The sequence below is a fragment of the Macaca nemestrina genome, chromosome 15, assembly GCF_043159975.1.
Source record: "Macaca nemestrina isolate mMacNem1 chromosome 15, mMacNem.hap1, whole genome shotgun sequence".
Lineage (NCBI taxonomy): Eukaryota > Metazoa > Chordata > Mammalia > Primates > Cercopithecidae > Macaca > Macaca nemestrina.
Window position 1 is genome coordinate 38,471,908 of NC_092139.1, and position 17,655 is coordinate 38,489,562.

Consider the following 17,655-nt stretch of genomic DNA (forward strand, 5'->3'; position numbering starts at 1 on the left):
ACCACAATAAAACTGAAAAATAAGTACTTTTTAAATGAAAAAATAATATTCATGTTTATGGCTTATGAATTAGTAAGTCCAGGCTTAAAACTCCAATAAGAAAAATGTGTCTTGCTCTAATGCAAGAACAATTAAATCAGGGTTAATAAAACACTGATATATAAAAATCCATATTATATTCTGCATTATGCCAAAACACATGTTTAGATTTCAGTTTTTCCTAAAGTTTAAACTTAACACTTAAATTCCAACTTATGGCTGCTGCTTACAGACTTCTCATCAAAATTATAATAAGCTGCTCTTTGGCCACCTCATAGGGTGATCGTATTTATCATCCATCCTGGATCATTTTGAGAGTAAAGGGGGATGCTGTTAATAATTACATACAACCACAGAATAAAGTGGAAGTGTCCCAAGCAAACCAGGACTTACGGTCTCTACCAGTGGGGCTACCTACCATTTGAAAACTTCTAAAGTTAACTTATATACTTATAAAGCATATACTTACAATTTATCACTTAGATAAAGTTAACTTACTTATATAACATATACTTAAACTGTAAGTCACAATTTCTATTTTGCATTATTTCTTCTTTTCTTCTTTCTGCCCCCATATGATCCACAGAAAATTTTGCATGGTTTTAAACTGAAAATAGTAATGTTAATTTTACTCAAGTTCAATTTTCAGCAGTGTTTTCTTGCATTTAAACATTTCAGCAACCTATTCAAATGTCTTCAAAACTTGACAGTGAAGTCTTGTACTCACAGCAAACTTCATTCAGTAATAACTTCATTACCTAAAATAGATCATACCAAATTACTTCATAAAATCTGTTTCCATAAAACAAGCCAAGAACTGCCAGCACCTTTGGCAGAAGGCTATTAGAATTTTTTTTGGTTATTTTAGGCACTGTAACTCCTACAAGGCTTACCGCCTTTTGGGGGTCATGGTTGGACCCCAAATGAGCCATTTATCTTCAGTCTATATCACCTACATCTACGTGATGCACTGTACAAAAGTCTCACTACTGTGGAAGGGTTAACTGCCTGCTCATCTGTTTCCCCCAACTTAAATCCAGCAACTGAAAAGCTCTCTTTGAATTAAAAACTCTAAATATGGGAAATCGAAACAACACTCGAAGGGAACTGTGACTTATCCACACTTTCTTTCTGTCTCTCTCTCATACTTACATATGCATTGTTTACAGAAGCATCATTAAAAATCTGGTCTTGGTTGTTACCTTCTTCTAGAGGCCAAATTATGATGGTCACTATTTATGCTCCATGGCCAGGTTTCTTAGGAAGACAACTGTCAAATCTCATATTAAACTTTATGAACCAATGAAATTATTTCTCTGTATTAGTCAGGGTTCTCCAAAGATATGTGTGTGTGTGTGTGTGTGTGTGGAGAGAGAGAGAGGTGCGGGTGTGGGGAGACAAAGCTTAAGGAATTGGTTCACATAATTCATCTTGTAACTCAAGTCCAAAGGCAGTCTTGAGGCAGAATTCCTTCTTCTCTGGGATCTCAGTCTTTTTTCTTCAGGCCTTCAACTGATTGGGTGAGGCCCACCCACGTTATGGAGGGCAGACTGCTCAAAGTCTACTGATTTGAATATTAATCTCAACTTTAAAAAAACAAATCCACAGTAACACCTAGACGAGTGTTTGACAAAATATCTGGGCTCCATGGCCTAGCCAAGTTGACATATAAAATTAGATATCATACCTTCCCCGTACCATAGGGTGAAACTTGGGTCCTAGTCTGAAAATCTTACACTTGGGGACCCATGGGGGGGATGCTTCCTACAGAAGCAAGCCCAGGTGCCCAACCCCTGCAGGGTGGCTTAGCTATTTTACAGGTGAGAAAACCAAGTCCTAGAGAAAGGATCATTGAGTTGGTCCCAGGGTCCAAGAGCTGGGGGTGGAGTCAGAGCGGAAATCCAGCCTCACTGAGTAGAAATTCCAAGCTCTTTCTTCTGCAGGTCCTGGCTCTCCAGAGTCCTCGTCTGGGAGCTCCTAAGACGACCTTCTCATTTCACTTCTTATTTAGGACATAACAGCCAGTCCCAAGCATGTTCAAACCATAAACTCAGGGAAGAAAATTAACTTATCTGGTGGGTTCTCCTTTCTGTTCCTGTCACCCACCTTGCAACCACCTTCTCACAACACAGAGCTCATGCACCCAGTAGTCACACACAGACCCATCCACGGGGCACATCTCTTTGAAAAGTGCTTTATTTCAGTAAGATCTAAGTCAGGTGCATTAAAACATATCAAAACGTTACAAAAATGTATGGCTCCCTACTGAGGCCTTGTCAGATTATGTTAGATGAGTAAATGCATCAGTGTATAAGTTCAGAACCAAACGTTGAACCAAGTCATGTACCATCGCTGAAAGGCAAGTTATAATTAAGAAAAGAATACTTCACAAGGCTGAAACAATTCGGAAAACCCTTCAGAAACACTAGCAATTACACACCAGAAACATCAGCCTGGAAACAGGTCTGCGATCTGCAGGGAAGACTCCAAAAGTAAACTGAGGGTTTCCCATCATAGCCTGTGCGTCTTGTGCTCAGTTGAATACAGTTAAAACACAAGGGGCACTTAAACACCCTCCTTGGGATACGGCAAAGCTTTCTATTACATCTGGAAGAAGGGGTGCCACATTCATTCTTATTTTTACATCTCTAGGAAATCATATCTCATTTCGTCTGAGTGAAGCAAGACTTTGTGCAAAACGATTGAAGTGGAAACGTGAAAATGTGTGCTGCTATATCAGGGACGCTCATGGTGATCTCCTGTCTCCTATCTCGTTCTCCACGTCATGGTTTGGCCACTGTAAGACACTGAAATTGCCTTGTTCATGTAGAAATCTCTCTCTTGGCTGGGCTTTGTGGCTCACGCCTGTAATCCCAGCACTTTCGGAGACCTAGGTGGGTGGATCACGAGGTCAGGAGTTCAAGATCAGCCTGGCCAAGATGGTGAAACCCCATCTGTACTAAAACCACACAAAAAAATTAGCTGAGCGTGGTGGCGGGTCCCTGTAATCCCAGCTACTTAGGAGGCTGAGACAGGAGAATCGCTTGAACCCTGGAGGCGGATGTTGCAGTGAGCTGAGATCGCGTTACTGCACTCCAGCCTGGGCAACAGAGTGAGACTCCGTCTCAAAAAAACAAAAGAGAAATCTCTCTCGGCGATGTATCTACGACACCACATTCTCTGTGCTACAGAGCTTTGACATAAAACGTGGTTTTTGGTTGTTTTGTTGTTGGTGGTGGTTTCTTTAAAGAGAATTCCCTTTTCTTAAGAGAGCTTCTTGCTCTTCTGTGGCCAATTTCTCTCTCCACCCTCCTGACACTTTGAAATAACCACTCAACTCCACAGAATTCTCATTGAGACTTTTTTGCATGGAGAACAGATTTCTTTGCGGGGGGGGGGCATTATATGCCACCGATATTAGGATAAAATGTCTTTACCTAGAGGTTTCTGGGAGAGAGTACTGTTTTCTTTTGGTGAGGGAAGAGAGGATGGTGAAAATATTTTTCCTTGAAGCATCAGCATGTCTCAGATCAAAATCCTGACCCGAGGCCTCAGCATTTTTCTTGCAGATGGGTGGCTAATATCCTGAAATCCTCTTGCTTCAACTCAACTCCAAGTTGAAGTCCATCCAGCCTGGAGACCAATGTGCACATTCTTCACCAACACGTACAGGCAAGACTATCTTTTGTGCTTTTCAGCCTCTCCCCAAGATAACCCCCTTGCCATTTAAGTCATCACCTTCCCTCTCATGTGATCACAGAGAATATGACCTTGTGCTTAATTCCACCATCCCAGCCAGATGGGCTCAGGTTTTTCCTTCACTTGATCACCTTGTAACATAAGCCCCTGCCGGGCGGTTGGGGGGGGTGGTGCGGTGGGGGGGGGGTGAGCCAGATGCAGCTAAACTGCTTTTCACAAGTTGGGGAAAAAAAAAAAAACCCCAACCCAATAAATTGGTCTTTTGTTCTTTACGCAATTTCAGGTTCATTGCACACAATTACGTAAACTCCCACAAATCGGTTGAAAAGTTCAAAACTGCAAGAGCATGTGATACCAGTGAGAAAATCTGCTCCACACTGTGGCAAAGCGTCTCTTTTTCAACTGCTGCTATTTCAAAGAACCTGTCCAAAATTTCTGATCAGGTTCTTAGGATGTGAGAAATGACCTCTAAACAGGGCAGGACAAAATGGAAAAGTGTGGTCTGCATTACATGGAAGTGTGTTGTGTAAAATGGGATCTCCTCTCACTTCCACCTCCTGACCTCCCATCTTTAAAAAGGTGAGTCTGCCTTAGTATTGCTCCCTTGGAAAGTGATCTGGCCAACTGGACATGTTGCAGTATTTCCACATTTAACACTATTGTAGTGCTAGTGCAAATCAAAGAGAACTCTTAAAAGCCAGAAATCGCTGTCCAACAAGAGCCAGTGGTTAGTAGTTTGCCTTGTGGAAATTCTCCCAAGTCCTCCAGGGAGAATTACTGGGGCCAACTGAGGCTTTGAACATTCAAAATAAGAATTACCAGAAGAGAAGTTCCCCATATCATTTTCTCAAATGCAAGATTCAGGTGTTTGCATTCACAGAACTGTTCTTTCCCAGCTGTAACAAAGGAAGCCTCTCCCGGTGCCCACTCCTTGTCTTCTTACCCCAATTCTGTGCAGTTTGCAGAAGCCCTTCTGGGTTTCCACTCCATGCCCCACAGGACTGGTGCTGCTGTCCCTATGGAGGAAGGAGACTTGCTATAAAACCCCCGGCAAAATGCCAGGGGCAGCGTGCCATCTTTTTGCAGTCTACATTGAGACCACAGCTGTGAGCCTCCTAAGGAAGCCATAGGTATGAATGGGGGGCAGGAGGGTGCCCGGGCCAGAAACATCTCCACCAAAAAGGCCCAACTTTGGGCACCAACCAGGGACTGTCCTTTCCTCAACTGCCCAGCTCTGCAAACCTTCCGTGGAGAGAAGGTGGAGAAGAGACGGGCAGTGTCTCTACCTCAGCTAGACTCAGAGACGCCCACTCTTAGGAGCTGCTGGTGTTGCTTGGTCAGTCTCCACAGCCAGGCACCCAGGTCCAAGCATCTGTCTCCCTCCTCAGACTGTATCAGCTGCACTGATGCCCAGCTGTCTGGCAAGCTTCCTGATGGGAGTCCCAGGGCACAGACCGTTCTTGCCCTTTCCCCCTCATTGGGGTTGGCTCTAAAGACCACCTAGGTGGCTGCTCAGAGAAGCTGAGGAGAAGTTCCATCCTCCCCATGCACCTTCACCAGGTGGCCTAAAGAGCTTTCCTGAACCCCACACTCAGCAGCAAGATGAGGCTTCATTCTTGGAATGCATCTCCACACACAAGGTGAGGGCAAGTTGCAAGAACCCAGAGGTTAGAAAGAATGAAGTCTTGACTGCAAACATGGCCCCAGCTTCAAGTGCAGGAAGACCCTTGATGACGTGAAGATGGGCTGGGTTCAAGGCACCTGTCATTTCTGCAGGTAGCCTTGATACTTCCCTTCAACCTGGAACTTCCTGGCCACCAGGCCACCAGGCCCTGGACACACTAGCTGGTCAGCACTGTGTGCACACCAGCGAGATCCTTGTTTCTTGAGACCTTTCCTTCCACTCAAGGAAGCGCCGGAGAGATGGGTTGTCAGCTGGGTACAGAGAAACACACAGGATCCTCTCTGTCTCCTAAAGGTAGCCATGGAGGCAGGGATGGAGGCAAAATCCACTCTTCACAGGTTTCCACAGAGAACATCACATATGTCTTTGTCATTTAAAACAATCAAGGTTTCCAGTGTAAAAATATGTGGGCTTATTGCATCTACCCTATGGATGGTTTATCTTTTTCTTTCCGTCAGACTTGCCGCAAGTTATGTGGCTGTTATTTTGTTAATTTCCAAGGCTGTCACATTCACTGATCCTTCTAGGCATACAGGGAGAGTTTCTACCAACATATAAACAACCCAAATGGTGAACCTGGAGAACCCTCTTCCCTTTCTAAACACAGGCAGACACATGGCTGCTCCCTGGCACTTGAGAGGAGAAATCTTTCCTTCAACCTAAATACCACTCAGATCAGTGGCTCCTCTGATTTCCCTGCCCATGAGCTGCACATTCGCCAGGCTCAGGCTCTTGTGCTGGTTGCCTGGAATTTAATTTCATGTGAAAGTATCAGGTAGGCACATGGACACGTACCATGCGTGCGCACACATGTACACACACACATTTTGGGTACTCCTTATAACTAAAATCAAAAGTCCTTGTGAGTGGAAGAAAGGAGGGCAGGGGTCCAGGGATGGGGAGCTGTCTGCTGACTTCTACATCCAGCTCCAGGTAACAAATGATGGCTTGGCCGGAGCTGGGGAGGTTTGTGTCTAGATGTTTCCATGGAAAGAAAGTGCCCAGCTTCCTGGGGGTTTTATGGCAATGGCGGCTCCTGGGGTACCCGGATCCCCTCGTTCTCGTGGCTCAGATGGTTGCTGGGGTCTCAGCTATCTCCTCCAGCCTCTGCCGAATCATTAACCGGAGCACGGTGTACCTGGAGACAAGAAACAAGCTCAGGTGGAGAGCAGCCAGCAACACACCCCTCCCCAGGACCTTCCCGGCCACCTGGGTAACACCACGGTCACACCAGGTAACAGTGCGGTCAAGCGCCCTGCTCCTTCGCTTCCATTACTGACCCCTCTTTAGCTACTTTGTTGCTTATGTTCATTCCTACAACACGATGAGAGGCAATAAAGAGGCCAAATCCAAATTAGATTATTTTACTATGGGTAGAACATCTGGCCAAAAAAAAATCAAAAAGGTAAAAAAAAAAAAAAAAAACAGCAATAATAAGCATACTACAAATTCTGTGTGTTTGCTTACTGTGTCCAAGACACTATGCATAGTACTTCATATGCACAGTAGCTCATGAACCCTCACCGAGGCTAGATAATATAAAATTGCTAACAGTTGACCCTCTTGGGGATCCTACAAAAATGGCAACCTTAGAACCTGTGTTTTGCAGAAGAGGCCATAGCAGCTACTAGGCATGGAGGTCCGTGGCTTGGGGGAAGTTCGGTTTTCCCACGACTTCCCTGAGCTGTGGCACTGCAGCTATAGGAGTGGGCACTGTTGTGCAGGGATAAATGGACATATTCCTTATGTTCGGGACTTTGTGGTACACAGAAAAATCTGTTTTTAAAGTTTAGGACATAGTTGACTGAGCATGGTGGCTCATGCCTGTAATCCCAACACTTTGAGAGGCCGAGGCAGGTGGATCACTTGAGGTCAGGAGTTCAAAACCAGCCTGGCCAACTTGGCAAAACCCCGTCTCTACTAAAAATGCAAAAAAAAGTAGCTAGATGTGGTGGTGCGTGCCTGTAATCCCAGCTACTGCGGAGGCTGAGGTGGGAGAATCACTTGAGTCTGGGAGGTGGAAGTTGCAGTGAGCCGAGATCGCGTCACTGCACTGCAGCCTGAGCAACAGAGCAAGACGCCATGACAAAAAAAAAAAAAAAAAACCCCAAAACTTTAGGACATAGTAAGTGTTCAGTGTGTTATCAGACTAGTTATGATCATCGATACAGCAGATCCAGCCGTGGCTTTATTCTCCATTGGCAAAAATGAATCATTTATTCCACCATAGCGATGAAAGGCAGTCTCTTCTATGACTAAACATAGCAAAAAAAATCACAAAATCCTTCCCAGAAAGAAGCTTTATTTTTCAATCCAAATGCAATTTCCAGAAGATAAATGTTACAAAGGGAGGAAACGGGAGAAGAAAGGATTTTAGAGGCCAGTAGCTCAGGCTACATCCACTGCTAAGACAGCCTTCCTAAAATCCCTGGAACCTCTGGGTCTTGGTTAGCACTCCTTGCCCTCACCCCTTCAGGCAAGGGGTGGTAACACTAGCCCCAGGGACTGCACTATCCCTTGAGGTTACTCCAGACTCTGCCCAAGTCTTTGTAAATAGTCCCTTCTTCAAACACCCCTCAAAGACCCTCATCAGAGTCTCCTGCTGGGAGCCTGATCATATACTTAAGAAACCAGCGTACAGTCACCTCCCCTATTTCTGAATCTAGACGCCAAAGAAATTTTAAACCAACACATTCTTTTCAGAGTCTTTCCATAAGAGGGAGGACAAGAGACACTTTGATGTCCCACATCAAAATGAGAAGCTGACACAAGAAGTAGACGAACACACTTAACTATCACGTCCCCACTTGAAATCCAGGTTTGTCAATGGGCAGCCCCCAAAGAAAGCCCAGAGACCCAGGCCCATGCAGCAGCTCAGCACAGTCCTTGCGAGGACCCAGCAGGGGCCCCTCTGTTGAGGCCCCGGGAGGAGTGCACCCAGCACCCCAGAGGCCACGCTTACTTGCGCATCAGCTTCTTTACTTCCCGATCTTCTTCCTCCTGGAGCTTCTGAATGAAGCTTTTAAGTACCGGCATCTCAAACTTTATATACTGGGCCACCTGGGGAGAAAGCAGCAAGTCTGGGTGAATGCCCTTCCCAGCATTACTCCAATTCCTTTCAGGGTTGTCCTCATACAAGGCACAAAGTCTTGGCACAAAGTCTTGGAAAGTCTATTTTTTTCAGAAACCCAGGATTTCCTTAAAGGCAGGAGCCAAGCCTCATTCCTCACCAGGCTGGGAAGGAGTCTGCGACAATCACTTCACTTACATGACACCATCTCAAAACTTTTCATTTTTCATGTCATGCATTCAATTCATGATGAGGTGACGCCAAACACAGAAAAGCACTTTCTCTTGATACAGCGATGCAGAGAAAGAACTGAACCCGTTATGTCTAATAAACCCCTTTGTTCTCCCCTAAGAGAATGGAAGGAATCAGGGTTCAGAATGATGATTTGGGTCTCAAGGTTCAAACAAGCATCCAAATAAGAACTTGCTTTGGAGAGGCTGTGGGTGGCTCTGGGGTGAGTTAAAGTTTAAAAACGGCGCCAGGCATCGTGGTCCATGCCTGTAATCCCAACACTTTGGGAGGCTGAGGCAGGCGGATCACTTGAGGTCAAGAGTTCAAGACCAGCTGGCCAACATGGTGAAACCCCATCTCTACTAAAAATACAAAAATTAGCCAGGCATGGTGATGCACACCTGTGGTCCCAGCTACTCAGGAGTCCGAGGCAGGAAAATTGCTTGAACCAGGGAGGTGCCACTGCATTCAAGCCTGGGCAACAGAGCAAGACTCTGTCCCCCCCACAAAAAAAAAAAAAGTTTAAAAATGGCTTCCCTTTCCCCACCAGAATCCCCACCCTGCTCTATCAACTCTTCTCCCTGGGAGAAGTGTATTTCTCCACAATTTTAATGTTGAGTCACCATGTGACTGGCTTTGGCCAGTGGAATGTGTGTGGACATGACACACCAAATCTGAGTGCAGGCTTCAAATATGCTTACATGATTTGGCCTGGTTTCTCGTGCTCCACCATCTGCCATGAGGAGCACAGCCATGAGCAGTAAGTACTGCCCCAACAGCCTGGGCCTCTGGGTGAGTCACACAATGCAGACTTGAACTCAGCCCACACTTAGAGTAGAGCCATTGCTACTAGACCATAGAATCATGGGGAAAAAGTAAATGTTTGCTGTTGTAAGCTACTAAGATTTGGAGATGTTTGTTACTGTAGCAAAAGCTGACTATTACATGGCTTACTTCTTGTATTATTTTTTTGTGACAGGGTCTTGCTGTATCTATCACCCAGGCTGAAGTGCAGTGGTGCCATCACAGGTCACTGCAGCCTAAACCTCTTGTGCTCAAGTGATCCTCCCACCTCAGCCTCCCAAGTAGTTGGGACCACATGCACACACCACCATGCCCAGTTACTTAAAACTTTTTTTTTTGGTAGAGACAGAGTCTCGCTTTGTTGCCTGGACTGGTCTCAAATCACTGGCCTCAAGCAATCCTCCTGCAGCGACCTCCCAAAGTGTTAGGATTACAGGAGTGAGCCACCGCAACCAGCCAACTGCTAACTTCCTAGCATTGCTAAAAGAGTGTTTGCAGACACTTCCCATCCCTCTGACAGTACCCTAGGAAGGCTCAAGCAATTTAGTCCTTCTATGGAAATCACTTTGTGCCTGGGCATTCCTCCAGCAACTCCCTCAGGGCATACCTTCAACCTGGCTTCAAGAGAACCTGGCACTGAAGAAGTAAAAGGGGGCATGGTCATTGGTCAAAAAAGTCATTCTATACCCCAGTTACAGGTGATCCAAGCAAATCCCCACCCTCCTGAGGACAGACCACCTGACCCAAAGGGAACTCACATCATAGGTGACTTCCTCCACCTGGTCCTTCTCCATTAGGAACACTTTGGAGACCTGCTCACATGGGCCCTGGAGGATTCGGGCAATCAGCGGGTAATCGGTGGCCTTCAGCTTCTGTTTCTCTGCAACCACACACAACCAGGAGCAGCCCTGAGTTTGGCCAGAGGCCTTTCTCACATTAAGTAGTGGTCAATGCAGGGGTCCAAATGGACTAGGCACCTTAGGAGATGCACCATATAAGTCAGGAGACTGATTTATAAATGAACTATTCCATCGGTATTGTGAAAAGCAACCTCCTCCCACTCCCTACCCCTCAACAGTACCACCATGCCTCCAACCCCTTGGAGGAACTGGGTTTATCTGTCTCTTGAGAAAATCTAGTTCCTGTTTTAATAGACAGGTTTAGAATTTGTTTACTGGCCATATAAGGCAATCCCTAGTGGACTCCCACAGCAAGCCCATCGGCCTTGAAGGCAAACAACATTTGGAAGTTTCCGAAACCCAAACAACAAGCAAAGGAGGCAGAGGTATTTTTTTAACTTGCTATTTTGAGTTAATTAGAAGTTTGAAAGTACACTGTGGTCTTCAGACTTACCACCACTCGTATGCACCACGTACAAGGCAAACTCCTCCGCTGAATTCTCAATCTGAAGCAGGAGCAAAAGATACTTGTTGAAAGTATCTATTTAAACATCCCAACTTCGAGGCTTTTCCTCTTCTTTAACAATGCAAAGCTAAGTCGATTTTAGGCTGTTTTGAGGGGAGAGCTATTTATCTACAGCTCTCAGAATTGATGAGAAGATCGAGAAGGTAGATGACTTTATCAATAATATAGTCACGTGCTTAACCACAAGGATGCATTCTGAGAAATGGATCACTAGGCAATTTCATTGTTGTGCAAACATCATAGAGTGTACTTACAGAAACCTAGATGGCATAGCCTACTACACACCTAGGCCATGTGGTATAGCTATTGCTCCTGGACTACAAACCTATACAGCATGTTCCTGTACTCAATGCTGTAGGCACTTGTAACACAATGGTAAGCATTTGTGGATTTAAACATATCTAAACACAGAAAAGGTACCATAAAAAAAGGATTATAATCTCATGGGACCACTGTCATATATGTGGTGTGTCATTGACCAAATTGGTCGTTCTGTAGCACACAACTAGAATGGATAATAGCTATCATCTATCACAATGTGCCAGGCATAGTTCTACAAATGTTAACGGTTTCATCCCATCTAATGTTCACGACAATACTGTAGCAAAGTCCCGTTATCTTCATTTTATGATGACGAAGCAGAGGCAGGGGCAGGTTAAGTAACTTGCCCAATTCATCCAACTAGCGTGTGCTCAATGGAGATTTGAACCCAGAGCCTGTGTTCTTAGGTTGTTAGGCTACACTGGCTTCCATTAAAAGTAAGAATACCTGGTCTGCAAAAGATCTCTGGTCTCCAAGAGATTGTGGAAAACACAGAGCAACAGAACTTTAAAAGCACTCCTGCACTATAATTTGCACAAAGTGTCATATTTCAAAGTAGGTCTCCCAACTGTGTCCCAGAAGTCAATCTTCGCACTGAGCCCAAAACCAGTCAGCAGGCCCCAGGGTCCTTCTAAAGTAGACCATAAAGGATTTGAGGGTTGATGCTTCTCAAACTTCGGTAGGCATCCAAATCCCCGGCAGGCTTGTTAGACGGTGTCCCTGGCCTACCCCTCAAAATTTCTGATTTAGTGGGTCTGGGGTGGGGCCTGAGAATCTGAATTTCTAACAAGCACCCAGGTGATGCTGATGCTGTGGACTTTGTCTTGGATCACGAGGATCTAAAGAACCCAAGCCCTCTGCTCAGCATCCTGCAAACCACGCAACTTCCATAACTCCTCGCACAACCACTCTAGGGGCCCGAGGCACACCTGTGACCCCATCTGTGGTCAGCCAGCAATGGGAACTTGCCTTAAATTTGTTGAGCAGCAGCTTCAGGACCTGTGGGGTGGTCATGGTGCTGTTGATGCGGACGTTGGTGACAGAGCCATAGGCTGGCGTGAACACAGACGTCTGTCAATAGAAGGATCCAGCTCAGGGTGGGAGTGGGAACAAGGACCCAGTGCTAAAATCCAGGTGCGGTACAGGGTACAGTGACAATGATACTCAAAATGTACTTCCTGAGAGACCCCGGCAGCCTGGCGAGCAGCAGGCTTTGTAGACAAAGCAACCCTCGGGGTTTGCATAATTCAGTTCATGCTCCACTCTCAAAAAGACCCTTCCGCTGGGACTCCAGCGCAAGGCTGTCTCTGACCGCTCTCCCACCGCGCGCTTGCTTCCTGGGGTAGGATTTGAACAAAGCGGGAGAAAAGGAGGGATCAGCAAGCTCGGGTGGGGTGGGCGGTGCACTGACACCCCAGGTCTGAGACCTGCAGCTCTGCTTCAGCTCTGGGAAAAGCCAGACCATACACCAGTTGGGGGCACAGTGTGCGCGAGAGGGTAACACGTGGATTTTCTTGGGAGAGACTGATGAGCTGTGTTTATGGGGTCTTCAAGGCTACAGCAGGGACTGCTTTGTACAGCCCCACTGAATTCACCCACCACCTTAAGGGGGACCCACAGAAGGACTTTGAGCCTTCTGACCTGGGGTCCCTCAGCCCTCAGGAAGCCAGCAGGGCTTGCAGCCCACCCACAACCCAAAGACTAAACAGCAGCAAACACTTGGCTTCCCAGGCATCACACCACCCACCATATGGCTGTAGCCCTGAGGTGGCGTCTACCCAGGAAGAGGTCTTCCCCCCTCCCCTATCCCCCGTCCACCTTACCTTATGGTTGTAGAAATGGCCATTGATGGAGAAGCGGTGGCGTCTGATTCGCCGCTGGTCACTAGGCGTCCTCACATTGCCACGGCGACGCACCCCAACATCACTGCGTGTGCGCATCAGCTGTGGGGTGTCCTCCTGCAGGGGCTTCAGGCCCCTGGTATCTGAGAGAGGAGAGGGAAATGAACTCTGTCTGGACCTGCAACATGGCACATGGTCCTCACTTTGTGCCCAGTGCTACAGCACCCACTGTCTCCAAAAATATATATTTTATACAAATAGTATTTTCTGCTGGGGAAAAACATAATGCAGAATTTACAGAGAAGCTATATGGTGATAAGTTCAGAGCACAGACTTCCAAGCCAGACTCCCTGGGTTCAAATCTCAGCTCCACGATTGCCATATATCACTAACCTCTCTGTGCCTCGGTGTTTTTATATATAAAATAGGGATAATAGTAACACCCGCCTCAGAGGGTTTAAATGAGTTAATATGCATAAAGCACTTAGAATAGTGCCTGGCACAGAATAAACGTGACATAAGGGCTAACAAGATACTGCAAACGAACTCTGACACATGCTACACACGGATGAATCTTGATGACATTACGCTAAGTGCAACAAGCCAATTACAAAACAGCAAATGTGGAATGATTCCACATATATGAGGTACTTAGAGTGTACCTCATGTAAGTGTATCTCATATAATTGAGGTACACTCTAAGTATGTTCTAGGTACATTCAAAATTACAGAGACAGAGAGTAGAATGGTGGTTGCCAGGGACTAGAGAGAGAAGGATATGGGGAGTTATTGGGAGTTCAATGGGTACAGAGTTTCAGTTTCACAAGATGGAAAGAGTTTTCGAGATGGATGGTGGTGATGGTTGCGCAACATTATGAGTGTATTTAATACCGCTGAACCGTACCACTTAAAATGGTTATGATGGTAAATCTTATGCTATGTATATCTTACCACAATAAAAAAATTAGAAAAAAGAATGCTTAATAGAACATATATCTAAAAATATATGGGGTTCCCATGGCATATTTCTATCCTTGTATGTGTATAAATATAAAATATTGACATTAATCACAAGTAGGTTAATCTGCTCTTATTAAAATATATTTAATCCATGTAATATAAAAAAGATTTTGCAAACTGACAATATCTATGAAAATTAAAAATGCATATGACCTTAAGAAATTCCACTTGAAAGAATTCTACACGCTGACAAAAGTGTGACATGACACATGTATAAGGCCACCGACTGCAAACTTATTTGTCATAGCAGAGGCTGAAAATGACTTAAATGTCTACCAATAGGGAGTGATTACATAAATTATCCTTTTTCCATACAATGAAATAATGCAGAGCTGTAAAGAATAAGGAAGTTCTTTACAAATTTATATGGAAAAATTCCCCCAGATAACCCGATAAATAAAAACTGGGATCTGCACAATGCTACCACTTGTATAACTAGGGGAAGAAAAGAAAATGCATCCGACCAGGTGTGGTGGCTCATGCCTATAATCCCAGCACTTTGGGAGGCTGAGGCGGGCAGATCACTTGAGGCCAGGAGTTCAAGACCAGCCTGGTCAACATGGCAAAAACCCGTCACCACTAAAAATGCAAAAATTAGCTGGGCATGGTGGTGCATGTCTTTAATCCCAGCTACTCAGGAGGCTGAGGTGGGAGGATCACTTGAACCCAGGAAGCAGAGCCAAGATTGCACTACTGCACTGCATCCTCCTGGGTGACAGAGGGAGACAAAGGGAAGGGAAGGGAAGGGAAGGGAAGGGAAGGGAAGGGAAGGGAAAGGAAGGAGAGCGGAGGGCAGGGGAAGGGAGGGAAGGGGAGGGGAGAGGAAGAAAGAAACTACATCCACCCATAAAGGTATGTGAGTGTGTTTTGCTTATATTTGCATGGGCCATCTCATGAAGGATGTTCTTGGGATGCTTCTAGGTGGGTGGATGAGGTAGGTGATTTAATTCTCTCCCTTTGTATCTTGAACCATATACATTTTACATTCTCAAAAATAAGTAACAGTTGACAACATCTATCACAGCGGTCTTGACACAGTTGGTCCCTAGCTGGAAGCACCTTCTACTTGCATGTACCTGTGGGGCCTGGCATCTGGTCACCCTCCGGCGGTGCATCCACCTCTGAGATCTGAACATTGGGCACAGTCAGGGGCTTCAGGGTGGTTCTGTGGGTGGAGAAGACAAAGGGGAGGGGAGAGACTAGTTTAACCCCTGTGGAAAGATGCCCTGCACCTGCCAGACCCCACTCCTGCAAAGGGAGCACTTTGCTAGTGCCAGGCTGGGTACTGGCACACATCAGAAGATGAAGGGTACAGATGGGCTGTGCTGAGCATCCCATGAAAGGCTGGCCCAGCTCCCAGGTCAAGCAGTGGGTGATGCAGGGGGCGTTCTGGAGGGGAGAAGATGTTCTTTTCCAGCATCTGCAGCAACACAAGCATCCAATTCATCAAGCCCAGGATGGAGAATACCAAGGAGAGAAACCTATGTGCTGCCCGCACTGCTTCTAAGCATGTATGGGTTCTATAGCTTATTTGGAAAACTCTAATAATGGCCATTTGTTTTGCAGGGTAAGATTCCAGTTCAGACTCATTGCTGTTGAAGAAATAACTCATAATTGATTCTGGCATTTAAAAGGAATGGAAAGTAAGAGGTTGGCCACCACAAGGGCAGGGGCAGCTTTGGAAGGGGCACTGACAGTGTTCTCAGGGTTGCAAAGACAGAGTCCTCATCCAAGCTAAAGAAAGGGTTACAAGTAGGCAGTCCAAGCTGAGACCCTGGTTTGCCATCATAACTGGCAAATAACTTCTCAAAACCAAAAAGGACAAAGGGAGCAGCTCATAAAAACATCTAAAATCAACAGAGGATTTGGCTGTAAAGGAGAATCATATTTGACCAATTAGGACCAACCCATGGTGAGAAGAGCATGGGCTCCCTGGGACCCAGTAGAGATAAACCTCATGTTCTGGGGAGGATCGTTTTGAGGAAGGACAATTAAGATGGAAAATCTGAAAGAACTTCCTATTGTAATTTAACTCATATACTTCTGAGCCACAGAATGGGCCTGGTCAGAGCTTCTGGGGAATGGTGAACACTTGGGACCCAGAGCAGCCAGTCCCACTCCCTGATTTAAAGCCCTCATTCTTGCTGAAACAGGAACTGGTCTCAGCATCCTTTTTTTCTTTTTCCTTTTTTTTTTTTTTTTTTTGGTGGGGCAGGGGAACGGAGTCTTGCTCTGTCACCCAGGCCGGAGTGCAGTGGTGCGATCTTGGCTCACAGCAATCTCTGCCTCCCAGGTTCAAGTGATTGTCCTGCCTCAGCCTCCTAAGTAGCTGAGATTATAGCCAGTTGCCACTGTGCCTGGCTTTTTTTTTTTTTTTTTTTTTTTTGGTAGAGATAGGGTTTCACCATGTTGCCCAGGCTGGTCTTGAATTCCTGAGCTCGTGATCTGCCCGCCTCAGCCTCCCAAAGTGCTGGGATTATAGGCGTGAGCCACTGTGCCCAGCCTCAGGATCCTTATTCTTAAGACAGTAGTCTAGGCATTCACTGTATTATAGCTGACATCTAAAAGACATCATTTACTATTCCTGAAAATTCTACCAAAGTATTTTGCAGGTTTCAAGAGTCAACCAAGACCAGCTTGAGGCCACAGAGAAGGGAGAAGAAGCAGGCAGAGTGAAGGACCCCTTAGCAGCCCAAACCAAAGGCCACAGGGTCAAACGAAATCTTAAAAATCATCTCACATAGGGAATAGAATAGTGTGGGGGTCAGGGTCAGGCTGTGAAATGGGCTTGGCCATTGGAAATCAAATACAGAGATAATATAGTATAGTATAACAAATACAGTACAGTGTAACAAATACAGCTGGGCATGGTGGCTCACACCTATAATCCCAGCACTTTGGGAAGTCAAGGTGGGAGGACTGCCTGAGGCCAGAAGTTTGAGACCAACCTGGGCAACATAGTGAGACCCCATTTCTACAAAAAATACGAAAATTATCCAGGTAGGGCCAGGAACGGTGGCTCACGCCTGTGGTCCCGGAACTTTGGGAGGTCAAGGAGGGTGGATAACTTGAGATCATGAGTTCAAGACCAGCCTGGCCAACATGATGAAACCCCCTCTCTACCAAAAAATACAAAAAATGACTGGGTTTGGTGGTGGGCACCTATAATCCCAGCTACTCAGGGGGCTGAGGCACAAATCGCTTGAACCCGAGAGGCAGAGGTTGTAGTGAGCTGACATCGCACCACGGCACTCCAGCCTGGGCAACAGAAAAAAAGAAAGGTGATGGGGGGGGTGCACCTGTAGTCCCAGCTGCTGGGGAGCCTGAGGTGGGAGGATCACTTGAGCCTAGGAGGTTGAGGCTGCAGTGAGCTGTGATTAAGCCACTGTACTCCAGCCTGGGAAACACAGTGAGACCTTGTCTCAAACAAAACAAAACAAAAATGCGGTGATAATGCTGAAAAGCAGAGCATGAAACCAGCAAAGTTAGATGAAACCAAAGAACGTTAACCAGACATCCTA

At 45.9% G+C, this 17,655-nt stretch overlaps 1 protein-coding gene across 5 annotated transcripts in view; it reads right to left on the minus strand.

Annotated features, from left to right (window-relative positions):
- Nucleotides 1-2,217: 2,217 nt before the first annotated feature.
- The window catches only part of LOC105481565 (Ras association domain family member 2), a 57,344-nt gene continuing 41,906 nt past the window's right edge, over nt 2,218-17,655 (minus strand). For all 5 annotated transcript variants that reach the window (XM_011741219.3, XM_071079627.1, XM_011741216.2 and 2 more), the window contains exons 5-11: nt 15,211-15,299; nt 13,097-13,257; nt 12,243-12,344; nt 10,881-10,932; nt 10,286-10,407; nt 8,385-8,482; nt 2,218-6,560 (exon numbers count right to left, since the gene is read on the minus strand). In XM_011741219.3, coding sequence (XP_011739521.1) covers nt 6,491-6,560; nt 8,385-8,482; nt 10,286-10,407; nt 10,881-10,932; nt 12,243-12,344; nt 13,097-13,257; nt 15,211-15,299 — 694 coding nt within the window. In that variant the 3' untranslated portion in view covers nt 2,218-6,490. The remainder of the gene's footprint in view (nt 6,561-8,384; nt 8,483-10,285; nt 10,408-10,880; nt 10,933-12,242; nt 12,345-13,096; nt 13,258-15,210; nt 15,300-17,655) is intronic.